The sequence below is a fragment of the Bufo gargarizans genome, chromosome 9 (genome assembly GCF_014858855.1).
Source record: "Bufo gargarizans isolate SCDJY-AF-19 chromosome 9, ASM1485885v1, whole genome shotgun sequence".
Classification (NCBI taxonomy): domain Eukaryota; kingdom Metazoa; phylum Chordata; class Amphibia; order Anura; family Bufonidae; genus Bufo; species Bufo gargarizans.
The window spans coordinates 22,599,569-22,615,079 of record NC_058088.1 but is presented as its reverse complement, the minus strand read 5'-3'; the positions used below and the strand labels follow the sequence as shown (position 1 = coordinate 22,615,079).

Below are 15,511 nucleotides of genomic sequence, written 5' to 3'. Positions count from 1 at the left end.
CATATGTCCGGTAAGGCTCTGTTCACATTGTATATTGAGCCCTTCGTTTTTATTGATCTCAGGAAAGCCCTCATTACATGCGTCAAGTGTATCCGTAGGAGCTCATTCTGACAGAAGCCAAAAGAGCGTCCTATTGGCCTCCACTGGGCTGGTATACGTCGGTATGTACATACTGACCAACGTTCTTCTTGATAAATTAAGGGCATTTAAGCCCCTAACCAGGGCTGCCTCAAACCAGCCTTGGATCTCCCACCTATGGGTGTGGCTCACGTAAACCCTGCTCATTTAAAACAAAAAAATTGTCCCAAGACAGCCTGAATTTGCCGGGATTGTTTCTGAAAATTAGTTGCAATCCCTGAAAGTTCAGGACGGTTGGCCGCTACTTATGCCTAGAAAAGCGTAGCTGACTATGCTCTTCTATGCAGAGACTTCCCACCAAAAAAACCTACCAATCGCAGGAGTCAACAGGTGACGTATACCAGTGTATGCATAGGTCGGGATCATTCATTGGAGGCGTACGTTGGTCAATACTGCCAAGGTAGATGTCTGATGGGAGGCTCAGATGTGATGTGATGAGAGCCTAAGTGTCACGGTGCGGTTCACCGTGACGTGGATTTCCGTGCAGGCTGGCTGCACCCCTTTTGTGTACTGGCTGCGGTGTTCCATGCAGGCTGGTTGCTTTTCGCTGCGTGCTGGCTGCGGTATCTTGTGTGTTCCTGCCCATGTGTGTGCATGTACCCCCATTTGGCTGTATTGTCTCCCTGTGGGTATTCAGGTCTGTTGCACTCTTGCGTACTTGGCTGCGGTGTTCCGTGCATGCTGGTTGCTAGGGGCTAAGTCCTGCATCGCAGCTAAGTAGGCTGCGGTTTATGGTTGCACCTGACCTGATTTGGTACCTCCCCGTTTTGGTTTTGCTGGGGTTAATTATTTTATTTTCATTTATATTAAAGGGGTTCTGCAGTTTGTTTAAACTGATGATCTATCCTCTAGATAGATCATCAGCATCTGATTGGCAGGGGTCCGACATCCGGGACCCCCGCCGATCAGCTGTTTGAGAAGGCTGCGGCGTTCCAGCAGCGCCGCGGCCTTCTCACTGTTTACTGCTGGCCCAGTGACGTCACAACTAGTATCAACTAGCGTGGCGGGGCTATGCTCAGTTCACTTGAATGGAGCTTAGCCGCGCCCAGGCCAGTGATACCAGTCACTGGGCCAGCATTAAACAGTGAGAAGGCCGCAGCGCTGCTGGAAAGCCGCGGCCATCTCAAACAGCTGATCGGCGGGGGTCCCGGGTGTTGGACCCCTGCCGATCAAATGCTGATGATCTATCCAGAGGATAGATCATCAGTTTAAACTAAGTGCAGAACCCCTTTAAGTCTCTGTCGTACTGTGGCCCCCAGTAATATTAATGCCCCCATTATTGTCCCCAATAATAGTAATGCACCCATTAGCGCCCCCCAAAATTAATACTGCCCCTAGTAATAGAAATGCCCCCATTAGGGCCCTCCGCTGGTACCCGCACCTATATCGAGAACGCAGCAGGGAAGGTGGTGGCTGGAGGACTCCAGGTTTCCCCAGGTCCGGCCACCACCAAGTGCTCTCCCTATAGAAGTGAAGGGGAGCGCACCGCACTTGCATGGCCACAGCTCCCATTCATTTCTATGGGGCCGACGGAAATAGCTGAGCCAGCGCTATTTTCGACGGCCCCATAGAAATGAATGGAGGGCAGCTGCGCACTTTTTAGGGCTCCGTTCTCTGTGTATCAGACAATGGGGCATATGGGAATAGCTCTTTAATAATGTCCCCCACTAAAAATAATGCCCCCATTAGTGCTCCCCAGTTAGAATAATGCCTCATTTGTGCGCACCAGAATAAAAAAAAATGACGGATTTCAATACCGGAAAATAGAAACGCTAGTGTGAAAGTAGGCTAAGGTTTATACTTTCTACAGGGAAGCGTGCACTTGGCGAGCTTCTGCAGTGACCATCGCAGAAGATTCCAGAAGAAAACCTTGTGCATGGAGCATTTATTTATTTTGAATGGACGCCATGCAGTACCACATTTCTCCTGCAGTGGCCGCTGCTTTCTCTTGCCGGGTGTTTCAGCTTCCGGAGCCGCTGCGGTTTGGCGATTGACGACAGGTCCTGCTTTACAGAAGAGGTCGGCCAGATGAAAAATACACAAATCACTAGGTCATCTGTTTTTCTTTTTGTTAATGCATTGATTGACAAGTTCCTGTGATCATTCAGTACATGACACAAACCTAGAGATGACTTTTATTGACTTCTCGCTCATCGTGCACCGGGTAGATATCACCGGCACTCTTATACAGCCTGCTCCCAGCGTTTAGTTTTTGTCTGGCATTGCCCCTCTCATAGGCACAGCCTCTCTCTTCGGCCCTTGGCGCTCCTCACCCGCAGTCTCGCAGCCTCACGGTCGATGCTCTCTCCTCGCAGCTTGTTCTCCTGATCGTTCTTTAAGGTTGACTGGGTGTAATGTAAGAGGCCAATTCTATCACGGTTCTTATCGAGAGACTTCTGCAAGGACACGGTGCCCTAAGAGAGCAGGACGGCAGGAAAACAAGGGGTTAATGTGATCCCAAGTGCAGTAGGAAGTGGGACGTCCGCTGCATCGATAATGATATTCCAAAAAGTGTAGGGAGATATCCCCATATAGTATAAAGGTGCTCAGAACATCTGTCAGCTCCATGATAACGGAGTCCTCCATATGTCCGGTAAGGCTCTGTTCACATTGTATATTGAGCCCTTCGTTTTTATTGATCTCAGGAAAGCCCTGATTACATGCGTCAAGTGTATCCGTAGGAGCTCATTCTGACAGAAGCCAAAAGAGCGTCCTATTAGCCTCCATTGGGCTGGTGTACGTCGGTATGTACATACTGACCAACGTTCTTCTTAAAGCCCTCACTCAGGAATGCCTCAAACCAGCCTTGGATCTCCCACCTATGGGTGTGGCTCACGTAAACCCTGCTCATTTTTAATTTATTTTTGGCCTAAGACATCCTGAATTTGCCGGGATTGTTTCTGAAAATTAGGTGCAATCCCTGGAAATTCAGGACTGTTGGCCACTACTTATGTCTAGAAAAGCGTAGCTGACTATGCTCTTCTATGCAGAGACTTACCACCAAAAAAAACTACCAATCGCAGGAGTCAACAGGTGACGTATACCAGTGTATGCATAGGTCGGGATCATTCATTGGAGGCGTACATTGGTCAATACTGCCAAGGTAGATGTCTGATGTGATGTGAAGACAGCCTAAGTGTCACGGTGCGGTTCACCGTGACGTGGATTTCCGTGCAGGCTGGCTGCACCCCTTTTGTGTACTGGCTGCAGTGTTCCATGCAGGCTGGTTGCTTTTCGCTGCGTGCTGGCTGCGGTATCTTGTGTGTTCCTGCCCGTGTGTGTGCATGTACCCCCCTTTGGCTGTATTGTCTCCCTGTGGGTATTCAGGTCTGTTGCGCTCTTGCGTACTTGGCTGCGGTGTTCCGTGCATGCTGGAAGTCCTGCATTGCAGCTAGGTAGGCTGCGGTGTTCCGTGCATGCTGGTTGCTAGGGGCTAAGTCCTGGGTCGCAGCTAAGTAGGCTGCGGTTTATGGTTACACCTGACCTGATTTGGTACCTCCCTGTTTTGGTTCTGCTGGGGTTAACCTCCCCGATTCAGTTCCTCGGCGTTTACTTTCAGGTGCGCTCGTTAGGCTGCTAATTCTGCCTTTGAGTGTGGAGTGTTGAGATCAGTCGTAGGCTACTTTCACACTGGCGTTTTGGTTTCCGTTTGTCAGATCCGTTCAGGGCTCTCACAAGCGGTCCAAAACGGATCAGTATTGCCCTAATGCATTCTGAATGGATAAGGATCCGTTCAGAATGCATCAGTTTGCCTCCATTCAGTCTCCATTCCACTTTGGAGGCGGACACCAAAATGCTGCTTGCAGCGTTTTGGTGTCTGTCTGATGAAACTGAGCCAAACGGATCCGTTCTGACAATGTAAGTCAATGGGGACGGATCCGTTTTCACTGACACAATAGAAAACGGAAACGTCCCCCATTGACTTTCAATGGTGTTCAAGACGGATCTGTTTTGGCTATGTTGAAGATAATAGAAATGGATCCGTTCTGAACGGATGCAGACGGTTGTATTATCTGAACGGATGCATTTGTGCAGATCCATGATGGATCTGCACCAAACGCGAGTGTGAAAGTAGCCTTAGTCAGTCTGTCGTTGCCATGTCTTGTGGGTGTTTCACCCTTATGCTCTGTTAGGTCTGTCTATGTTTGCCAGGTTTTGCCCTTTGCTGCTGACTCAAAGGGGCCGGCCATCTACGTCTCCATATGTGCCGCCTGGTTCTGCATTGTTGTCTTCTGTCCTGTACCATGCTATGCCTTGTACCATGCTTTGTTTCTGTCCTGTATTTGTTCGCCTAGCAGTGCGTAACTGTGTCTGATAGCTTAGCATGGCTTATCTGCGTCTGTTCCTGTCCATGTCTGTTCCATGTTCCTGTTATTGTCTGTCTGGCAGTCCTTACTGCTTCTGGTATTCCATTCATGTCTGCTTCTGTTCTTGTCAGTCCATGTCCACCTTCAGAGGAGGGTTCCTGTGTTCCCCGGAGGGGGAATGCCCATTCTCTGCCCTGCTATGCCTTGTCTGTCTCTATGTCTGTTTTGTACCATGCCATGCCTTGCTCATATACTGTCGGTACCTTGTCTGGTATCTCCTTGCCGCCGGCTCCTGCTGCCACTGACTTGGTTTACGCTCTAGAGTAGCCCCTGGCAACTACCATGGCTGAAGTCTATCCTCACCACCAGAGGCGCTAGTGAAGACCTGGTGTTGCTTAGTTACACCCCTCTAGAGTATTGCTAGTCAGTGGCGCATTGGATTCTCACCCACTGATCTGGTGCAGTACATTGAGGTCTTCTATTTATATCATTGTCACGTGTACTGGTTCCTTTGTATGGTTATGTGTTCAGTGGTCACTTGCCTGTTTTGCCTTGTCCAGCTCGTATGTCATCCTGGAGGTCCTCCTGGGGACATCCGGCACGTGACACTAAGGAGGTGGTCAGGTGGACTCTATTCCTTCTGATCCCCCCCCCCCCCCCCCCCCCCGCCCCGGCCATGCAAGTAATCTCGATCTCCCTTGAAAATAGAAAAGTTCTAACATGTCCACCCTCATCTGACCCATGTACTTTAGCTGATCGACTGACTCCATTGAAATCATCACGTTTGGCCATTATTTAGCAAATGTGTGGCCATCTTATGGACATATGGATAGACTTTTACGCCAAGGTTTAGATGCAGTTTTCATTAAAAATATTGCATGTTAGGCCACGCCCTTTTCTCACTAAGCCACACCCCTTTCCATCTCAGACCCTCCTATGGTCGGGCTAGGTGTTGTGGATTTTTTTTAAACTAGATGTTTGGCACATTTTACAAGATCTAGGCACAATCCAATTTTTATGAAGAATATTAAAGGGGTTTTCTGTTTAATATAAGGCAGGGCAGATCCCTTTAATAGGCCGTACTGTACCTGTATGATGAGCGTGCTCTCTGGGAGCTGGGTTCCAGGATGCCTCTGAAGGACTCTCACTAATGGACGATCTAAACGTTCTCGTGTGGAGAGATCCAGGCTGGAGACAGGGCCCTATAAATGTGGACAAAAAGTAACTACGAACTCAGTCTGCATTTCTTGTAAGCGCGCTCACTATTTCCGTAACACCCCATTGACTATAACAGAGGGTACAATGTACTCTCACGATTTTTCCACCTATTTCACTCTGCTGCTGCAAGATTTTAAAAAAATCATCATATAATGTTAAAAATATCTTAGATTAAAGGGTTACATTGGGTGCATTATGCTAGGATATGCCACCAATGTCAGACAGGAGCAGGTCCCACCTAGCACGGTCAGCCGTTTCTGGAACTCCCATAGAAGTGAATTTAGAGCTCGCCACGGTGTGCACTCGTTCACTTTGGGGCCCCGTTCTAGAGATAGGTGCGGGTCCGAGCAATATGCCACCAATTAAAGGAGTATTCCAATCTCAAACATTGATTCACAAGATATAGCATACATGTCTGATAGATGCAGGTGCTGTGGGATTGGGTACATGTTCATTACACTGATAAAGGTGAGGAAGGTACACCAAGCTTCACTGTGCGCGCTCCCGAAGTGTAGGGCATGCGCAGTGACCTGAGGTGTACTCCACTCGGCCTTATGTGCATGCATCTGATGCTGCTAAAGATGAGACCCAGGCTCCTCTTCCAGTTCTTCATTTACTGAACTTTGCAGGTCCAGATAGGTTTGGGATCCTAAACCCCAGCTCCATAATGGCATGTTGGTGGTTTAAGGGACCCAAACCAAGTGACGGGTTCCATTTAATACCCCACACCCAGACTGCTGTGATAATGGGGAGTTGGGCATGGATACTAACCAGCTGTAACTGGTAACCGGCCTCCATCTCATCGTGAATTCTCTGCTGCCTTTGCATCATGTTCTTCACATCTCCAGAAGTCAATGTTAAATCCTCCTAAAATACAAAGTCAAGAGCATTTCTAATGGCTGGGGATTGCTGTCCATTTCATCTACATTATTATGTATTTACAGGACTTCAAAGGGGGTTTCCAAGTGCATTGGTGCCCGCAACATACAGTAGATGATAAGATGCCCTCCCAGTATACTCACTTTTTAGACATTTTTACATAGGGGGATCTAGGGTTCAGTGATGGTATTCTTTTAATATGCCTGGTGGTCTAGAGTGGTTTACTGGCTAATACCTGGTATCTCTTAAGGTCTGTGTTGGGGAAGGGATTGACATTTATGATCCATTGTGGTTATGGGTTATTATCTAAAAACCCACCTCTCTAATGTTTACGGTGGTTTGGGTTGGTGAAGGGGTTTGTCAGGGTCGTTTTGGACATACATGTTCTCTTGAATCGGTTCCTGTATTGATGACTTCACAAATATAATAGCTGTGGTAACCGGTAGTTGTTCTGTGCAGCACAGAGGGGACCTTGTATCTTATGAAGTAGTAAGATTGTGCCCAACCATAAAATAGGAGTGCAAGCACCAAAAATGGGAGTAGAAGGGTCAGAAGGGATCTAGCAGCATACTTGTTTGACTTGTATGGACACTGATGGTTCACATTACTGCACATCATGTTACCCAGATGCGGGCGCTCTCCTCCGCCTTCTTGCACAGCGCTTGGGTCACAGTTTCTTTCAGCTCTCGTCGGTCCTCCGGTTTCTGCCAGTTAGGAGGGTGCGTGTTTCGGAATTTTTCAGATGTGACAAGAGCATTGCTGATAGCCACCTGACAATCTATTTAAGGATAGCGGTAAAGAAAAAACATTAAACATAGAGAAAGTCATAAAAAATTTATTTCTTGGTTTCCTTTTTCAATGTGCATCCCGGTACCTGAGTTTTCAGGACCCAGCAGCTTATTTCCACCAACTTGCTCTCGACATCGGGCGTTCTCACCGATAATGTCCAAGACCCGTCCCTTTTCTTTAGAAAAATCTAGGAGCTTCTGACGGTGTGAGTAGAGAACCTGAAAGACCGGAAGAAAATAGAGTCATATGCAAGAAGGGTCAATACTATGAGGACCAAACAATACAAAGCCTATAATGCGAAACATCTTGGTGTCCATACAAAGACTATACTACCTGACCACCAAGAAGCAAGAATTACTCCGTAACCATCTATTAAAACCTAGAGGGAAGACATATGATGGAAGTGGACAACAAATAAGCAAATCCTACTGAGAATAAATTCCACGTATAGAGTGACCTGGAGCTGCCTCGAGATTTGATGTAGCTGATTCTCCGAATGTCTCTTCAGGTCATGAAGGCCTTTCTTCTCTTCTTGTAAAAGATTATCAACTTTATCAGGATACTGAAAGCAAAGAAGCGTTAGTGACAGACTACTAAAAAAGTCTCCCACATCTATGAAGCCAAGATCTGTTTTATGCATCTTATAGTTTAGATTTTGGGACTTCTCTAGGGATCTGTTCAGCTAGGAGAGCATTAGGTTGGACACTGTCGTTGGATTATAAGGGCAGGCTGACAGTTGGTGCTATACATCATTTTAACTTGGGTGGAAGTCAGGACTTTGTGCACCACGACCATAGACTATGCTGGCCATGTTATTTATGGGCTTCTCCTAGGCCCATAAACAGTATGGACCTTCCCTACACCCCATATCATGACAGAGAAAATATTCCTACTTGAGCAAGTTTTAGGGGATTTGTCTCTATGGATTTAGGCTCATCCATTATGCTGTTAGGTAAATATTGGAGATGTATATTACACTACTACAGCCATCACTTGGCATTGTACATGGGAATCTCCAGAATTGGATACAACTGCTCTACCATCGAAACCTCATCCATGATCAGATGTGTAATTCTCAAGTTGCTTCCAGAGACAGTCTGCATCTCAGTGAGCAGTGAGAACCTCAATGGTCTCGTTTTATGAGCTTTCACTTTACAATCACTGGTGACCAGGACAGCAAGGATTTACTGACTGGTGTGGTGGTATCCTATGGGTATGCCATGTTGGAAGTCACTGAGCTCTTCAGTGCAACCTATAATACTGCTAAGGCACATTTGCTGATTACGGTGCTAATGATAAAGCAGATTTTCCATGAAAGTTTGATGTTCAGAGAGTAACTCCAGCCATAATCCCTATTGAATCTACAAAAAGGGGACGCGTATTATAGACTATTATATGACATCATCTTTATCCAGTAGATTGAGTACTGATCTCTCACCCTCTCGCTCATGGGCCTTGTGCTACGCAGATGAGTAGTCTCGTTATTCGTCAGGATGTCTCTTCTAGTATTAACATGGGATCTTTCTAGTGTGCTCCTCTGTTTTTGCAGTCTATGGATATGGTGGTTCATCTCGCACAAGGCTTGTCTCAGAATGGACATCGAGGTTCGGGTTTCTCTCATGTACCCGCGGGCGTAAGTATTGCATGTGTCGATAATTAGGTCTCGGTTGAAGGGCGGAGGTGTAGGGTGATCTCTTCTGATACTCTTCATCTGGGTCTTCTCATCTTCTGATCTCATCTTATCTTTGGTACTTGCATTGAGAGGAAGACAAGAAAATGGCGGTATCCTAAGATCCTTTGCCAGGAAGATGGTCTTATAAGAGGCATCTCGCCAGGTGGCCGATCCCACAGAGATTTCTGCCATGAGGTGGTCAGAGAGTCCTGGATTACAAAAATAAAATGAACAGGTCACAAAAGAGAATATCTTGTATAAAGTTCAGGAATGCAGAATTAGGAATCTGACAGTAATATCTCTCATCATGGAGCCCCATAGGAGACCTCTGAATGGGCCACAACTAAGAGCTCTGCCATAGGTACGCAGACTATTTTTTATTTAAAGTTAAAGGTTTTGCCCAGCCCATTCAGTGGTTTAAATGGTGTAAAATAATAGTATAAGTCATACTCCCCTTACCAATCCCCTGTTGTCCCATTCTGCCGGTCTATCTGGTCCTTCTTGACACAACCACTCAACTAATCACTGGCCTCATCGATCATGTGCTGAACATGCAAGTATCACCTCTGAGGCCAATCATTGGCTGCATCTTTCACATGAATGATTGATGCGGAACCGGTAGGGACTGAGGAAGCGGCAGAGGATTAATGGTGAGTAATGCTTATTTCTTTTTATTTTATGCCCTTTTCTGCATTTAAGCAACTTTCTTAAAGTCCTAGAAATGGTATAGTTCTTGCTATATGCAGTCACCACTAGGGGGAGCTAATGTGGATGGTAATGAACTCAATGGGAGCTGTATGTGTGTGTATGCAATAAGCTCTCCCTAGTATTCGCTGCAGATAACTTCGTTGGCAGTGAAACGGCAAGCAGGGGAGCAAGTTCAGTGCCAAGCCACCCCTTCCCCCACCATGGGCCCCGTGTCCAACCTGTTTGGTAGGTAGGGCCTTGGCCTGCAGAGTGATAAAAGAGACTGTAATCTTATTATAAGGGTAAATGCCCATCAATAGACGTTATAATTGGTTGTCCTACCTCTCCAGGATCTCAGTAATAGTCTGCCACCTTTGGATCTTTAACTTTAGGGAAACTACAACTCCCAGCAGGCTTAGGTTGCAGATCACTTAGGAATATCATGGAATATTGGCACCCAGTGCCGTAGCCATATTGGTCACAGATGTGAATGGGCCCCTAAGCTATGAGGCACAGAGGCCGCCTCACCACACAGTTGCCTTCCATGTCCCCTCCGTGCTCTCCTCTGTATGATCAGTGCATGGAGGAAACCAGAAGTTATAGGCAAGACAACACAGATGCCGGGAGGGGTAAGTATCAGCTGGACTCCAGGTGTGTACCATTATCCCTTCCACTGCTCTCCACCATAGATCCTTACATTAACCTCCTCACTGCTGTAGACCACAACAGATACTGGGGTTAAAGCCCCTCACTACCTTACCACCATTAACATTTTCACTGCTGTATCCTTACATTAACTCCTCCGCTGCCCAAGACCACCCAGAATACTAGGATTAATACCTTCAATGCCCAAGACCATGAGTAGTACTGGAATTATCTCCTTTACTGTCCTAAACAGCCAGGCATACTGAGATTAACCGGTTCACTACCCGAGATTGTCGTTAAAGGGGCTTTCCGAAAAAAAAAAAAAATTAACTGATGACCTAATCACAGGATGGGTCATGAGTATCTGATCAGTGGGGGTCCGACACCCAGGACCCCCCGCCGCTCAGCTTTCTCAGAATGCAGTGGCGCTCCTGTGAGCACTGTCACCTCCATTCTGGTTTTCCTAGGCCAGTGACAACCTGTTCGTCAGTAACATGGCCTAGGAGCAGCTCAGCCCCTTACACATAAATGGGGCTAAGCTGCAATACCTAGCATAGCCGCTATACAATGTGCTTGGTTGTCAGCGCCGCTGCCTTCTCAAAACATTTTTTCCCGGGTGTTGGACCCCCACGATCGGATACTGATCCTGAGGATAGGTCATCAGTAAAAATAAAAAAATCTTGAAAAACCCCTTTAACTTTTTCACTGCCCTAAATGACCAGAGTTGCTGAGACTAGCGCCTTTACTGCAGTACATCCCCTGACGCCCACCTCTCCTGAGATACAGAGGAATCATTTCCAGTGACGGGCAGGCTGCCGCCAGCAGTGATGAAGATAAGTGGGTTGGGGCAAGCTGTACTTTTACACCTCGGCCCACGAGCCTTTCTTTAGCTACGCTCCTGTGCACACTAATACTTGGTCTGCAGACAATCTTGTGAAATACTGTCTAGACTCATTGCTCCCGTGTCAGATCCTTTGGCCATAGTTATAAGTAGGCAGCCAGACTGGGAGTGCGCCAAGAACACAATGAAAGTGATATCGGCCAGACGTGAAGTTACTCCACCGACAAAGGGAAAGCTCTTGTAAAGTAACCAACGAAAGAGGACAGCACTTATAAAGTCAGACATAAAGTTACTCTACCGACAGAGGAAACACTTATAAAGCCAGACGTAAAGTTACTCTACCGACAAAGGAAAAATACTTATAAAGTCAGACATAAAGTTACTCCACCGACAGAGGAAACACTTATAAAGCCAGATGTAAAGTTACTCCACCGACAGAGGAAACACTTATAAAGCCAGATGTAAAGTTACTCTACCGACAGAGGAAACACTTATAAAGCCAGACGTAAAGTTACTCCACCAACAGAGATAACATTTATAAAGCCAGACGTAAAGTTACTCCACCGACAGAGATAACATTTATAAAGCCAGACGTAAAGTTACTCCACCAACAGAGATAACATTTATAAAGCCAGACGTAAAGTTACTCCACCGACAGAGGACAGCACTTATAAAGCTTGACATAAAGTAACTCCACCGACAGAGGACAGCACTTATAAAGCCAGACGTAAAGTTAGTCCACCGACAGAGATAACATTTATAAAGCCAGACGTAAAGTTACTCCACCGACAGAGATAACATTTATAAAGCCAGACGTAAAGTTACTCCACCGACAGAGGACAGCACTTATAAAGCCAGACGTAAAGTTACTCCACCGACAGAGGACAGCATTTATAACGCCAGACATAAAATAACTCCCCCGACAGATGACAGCCATATGTTTGACAAATGATTCATGCTTGCACAAAGACCTGCCCCAGGAACCATCCAAGATCACCCTATTTTTGGCGGGGCTTACATAAACCCTTTGTATAATATGCACAGACCTGCACTCCTTGGAACAGGTAACTTCTCTTTCTCAACAAGGACTACGCCCTCCACAGATGTAATCCTTTCTTCCTACCACCAACCTCTTGCTTGCACTCACAAATGGCCGAGACCTCCGTGCGTTCCGTCCTCTCCTTCTTCTGTCCTCCCCCGATCTGCAGGCACAGGGTCAGGATGAGCAGGGACTATAAATTGGGGCTACCAGTCTCCACAAATTTGGGACTGTTGGCAAATATGCACATGTGATGGGTTGCCAAATGGGGTGAAGATGTAAATACAGTGATCCGTATGTAATCCTTCATCGGCCTGTCAGAGCTCTGTTTACTAGAAGGGAATGTATAGGGGAACATTTACGGAAACTAAAGGATAAGCTGTTTTTGTTGCCCATAGCAACCAATCAACGCACAGCTTTCAATTTATATTCTGCTCTTGGAAAATGAAAGCTGTGATGTGATTGGTTGCTATTGGCAACAAGGACATGGGACATGGACACACAAGGCCGGATTTATCAAGACCCGCCGTTCTTGATATCCCCGGCGCTGCCAGAGGATGAGAAAAAGGTGTCGTCATAAATTAGGCACATCCTCCAGTAGTCTGTGCACCTGAACAGAAATCTAGATCAGATCAGAGCTACCGTAGATTTCTGGCTCCATTTGCGACAGAAAACTGGCATGAATGAAGATAAATTAGCGGCGGCTGCTGGCCACGCCCCCTCCCCAACCTTACCACGCCCCCTGTAGGAAAAGTGGCGAGTGCGGCGTAAAAACTGGGAGATGCGACTATTTTTAAATAGTTTCAAACACATGGGGGGGCCTATATTAAGAGCGGCGCCGGCCTCCACATAACTTTGGCACATCCACTACCGGTCTAAATCTACGTCAGCTCCCTTGTTGGCTTAAAGGGAACCTGTCACCGGGATTTTGTGTATAGAGCTGAGGACATGGGTTGCTAGATGGCCGCCAGCACATCCGCAATACCCAGTCTCCATAGCTCTGTGTGCTTTTATTGTGTTTAAAAATCGATTTGATACATATGCAAATTAACCTGAAATGAGTCCTGTCCCTGACTCCTCTCACATACAGGACTCATCTCAGGTTAATTTGCATATGTATCAAATCAGTTTTTTTACACAATAAAAGCACACAGAGCTATAGGGACCGGATATTGCGGATGTGCTAGCGGCCATCTAGCAACCCATGTCCTCAGCTCTATACACAAAATCCAGATGACAGGTTCCCTTTAAATTTAGACAATTTTTTACACCCAAAACAGGTGTAGAATATGATAAATTAGACCTGGCGTGAGCGGGGAAAAGACGCAGATAGTGGCGCAAATAATATTAGAGTGACACAAGAGATATGAGCTGGATACATGAGATAGAGAGATTGATATTATATAAGGAGATGAAAATAAAAAATCTGCAGCACTCTCATAAAGTAAAAAGGTAAAAAAAAGACCACATGGGTGAAAAAAAAACTCCTCTTTTTTACCTTTTTACTTTATGAGAGTGCTGGTAATTTTTATATTTTTTGATTATTTGGACTATAGTCCCAGTCCTTTAGGCTAGGTCTACACGATGACATAACATGTCGCGCGACACATAGGGCACAACTACACTGCCACATGTCTCTCGCGACAATTTTTATATTGGTAGTCTATGGCGTCGCACTGTGACATGCGACTGCGACGCATTTTGAATGGATTTTTTGCTACTGTCGCATGTCGCAGTCGCAGCATGTCGACTATATTATAAAAATCGCAGCGCGACATTGGTGCAACAAAATGTCGCGCAACAAATGTGGTCGCGTAGACCTAGCCTTAGGCTTGCACCTCTGTTATTTTCGGTTACTTTGTTCCGGTGCTGCCATTCTTTTCCTTTTTTTTTTTCTTTTAGATAGATAGATGAATATTAGATAGATGCAGAGAAGAATGGTTTCTGCAGGAATGATCCTCTACAAGAAGAGAACAATAAATGTAATGTCCGTCACCTAAAGGTCCGGTCTACGCCTGGTCTTGTCATAGAGGTGTCTGCAGAGTATCACTGGATATAATATATCGCACGTCTTCTTACCTAGTTTGTCCTGTGTAGATGGCTCTGATCCGGCGGGTCACACTAGTTAGTCTCTGTCTCTCCGCCCTGTCTCTCGCAGTCTGTGTGTGTGTCTCTCAGGATACAGTTACTATGTACAGTGTCTCATGTTCTCTCCCTATTGATTAACACAATGTCACAGTGTAACAAAGCCGTTCCTCACCCTGCAGGATCCTCAGCACCAGGTCACACACTGTGAAGGTTGAGTACGCTCCCCTCCCCTGCTAGCCACCAAGGCTACCCCCATAGTGACTATGGGGGTAGCCCCAGCAATCCCCTGTACCCATTTAGCAACTGGCGCAGCCTGATAACATAACAAGAGGGATATTTTTGGGGTTAAAGGGGTTCTGAGATATTTTAACTGATTGGTGGGGGTCCGATACCCAGGCCTCCCGCTGATCAGTTGCTTGAGAAGGCACCGTCGTTCGCAGAAGCACCGCAGCCTTCTTATAGCCTTCCCTAAGCCAGCGATGTCACGTTCATCAGTCACATGGCCTAAGAGCAGCTAAGCCCATAGAAGTGAATGGGGCTGAGCGCAAAACCAAGCCGAACCGCTATACAATGTACGGCGCTGTGATTGGTGAGCAGGGAGAAGGCTGCGGGGCTCACAGGAGCACTGGTACCTTCTCAAACAGCTCTCTAGTAGGAAGTGTGGTGCGGGCGGCGGTCATTAAAGCTAAATGCCGCCAGCACGCATGTTTAATAGGACGTGTGAGCGCTCAGTCTGCTGACGCTGTGCTGTCCTCCGAACCACACCGCCCTCCCCTACTGTGACGCGCTCCGGCGCTGCTGCCCTGTATGTTGAGCTGATAGGTGGTGAGCACGGCGGGAACTGCTGCTCTGCCGCCTCCACCAATCAGTTGCCCGACCGCTCGCCACTACCAACTGCTCGTCACTACTGAACCTCCGGCACCCGGAGTCAGCGCTGCTTTCCCCTGGGACTACTGGGCTGTCTCTACCTGAGACTTGGTGAGTGACAGCCTGGATATAAAGAAGGGGCGCTCAAGGGCCGACCTGGACAAATACGTATTACATATGGCTATAACCGCTCCTCATCTATAGGAATACACTCTTTAGGATGGGGGGGGGGGGGGGGGGTTACAGTCACATTTAATGTAAACACTGTCCAGGAGCTGTACTATTATTGGCCTAAGTATTTGCATTAAATGTGACTATAACCCCCCTCATTCATAGGAATA

The 15,511-nt window shown here is 46.8% G+C and overlaps 1 protein-coding gene across 3 annotated transcripts; it reads right to left on the bottom strand.

The window, feature by feature from the left end:
- Positions 1-2,276: 2,276 nt before the first annotated feature.
- On the bottom strand, positions 2,277-14,346 carry CCDC105 (coiled-coil domain containing 105). 3 transcript variants are annotated; one of them, XM_044268760.1, is made up of 9 exons: positions 14,295-14,327; positions 12,307-12,378; positions 8,770-9,212; positions 7,789-7,893; positions 7,417-7,549; positions 7,166-7,320; positions 6,435-6,530; positions 5,534-5,647; positions 2,277-2,552 (listed from the first exon to the last, which is right to left on the bottom strand). In XM_044268760.1, exons 3-9 carry the CDS (start codon positions 9,193-9,195, stop codon positions 2,370-2,372), a joined length of 1,212 nt encoding a protein of 403 aa, XP_044124695.1. In that variant the 5' UTR covers positions 9,196-9,212; positions 12,307-12,378; positions 14,295-14,327; the 3' UTR covers positions 2,277-2,369. The 3 variants fall into 3 exon arrangements, with proteins under 3 accessions (XP_044124695.1, XP_044124694.1, XP_044124693.1); XM_044268759.1 differs by having other exon boundaries at positions 12,324-12,378; positions 14,295-14,317; XM_044268758.1 differs by lacking the exon at positions 12,307-12,378 and having other exon boundaries at positions 14,295-14,346.
- Positions 14,347-15,511: the final 1,165 nt, after the last annotated feature.

Coding starts and splice junctions, on each gene's coding strand:
- CCDC105 (XM_044268758.1), bottom strand. CDS start 9,195: ATGGCAGAAATCTCTGTGGGATCGGCCACCTGGCGAGATGCCTCTTAT. Junction 7,550..7,788: donor AAATCTCGAGGCAGCTCCAG/GTCACTCTATAC, acceptor CCGGTCTTTCAG/GTTCTCTACTCACACCGTCA. Junction 6,531..7,165: donor AGGAGAGCGCCCGCATCTGG/GTAACATGATGT, acceptor TTTGTATTTTAG/GAGGATTTAACATTGACTTC.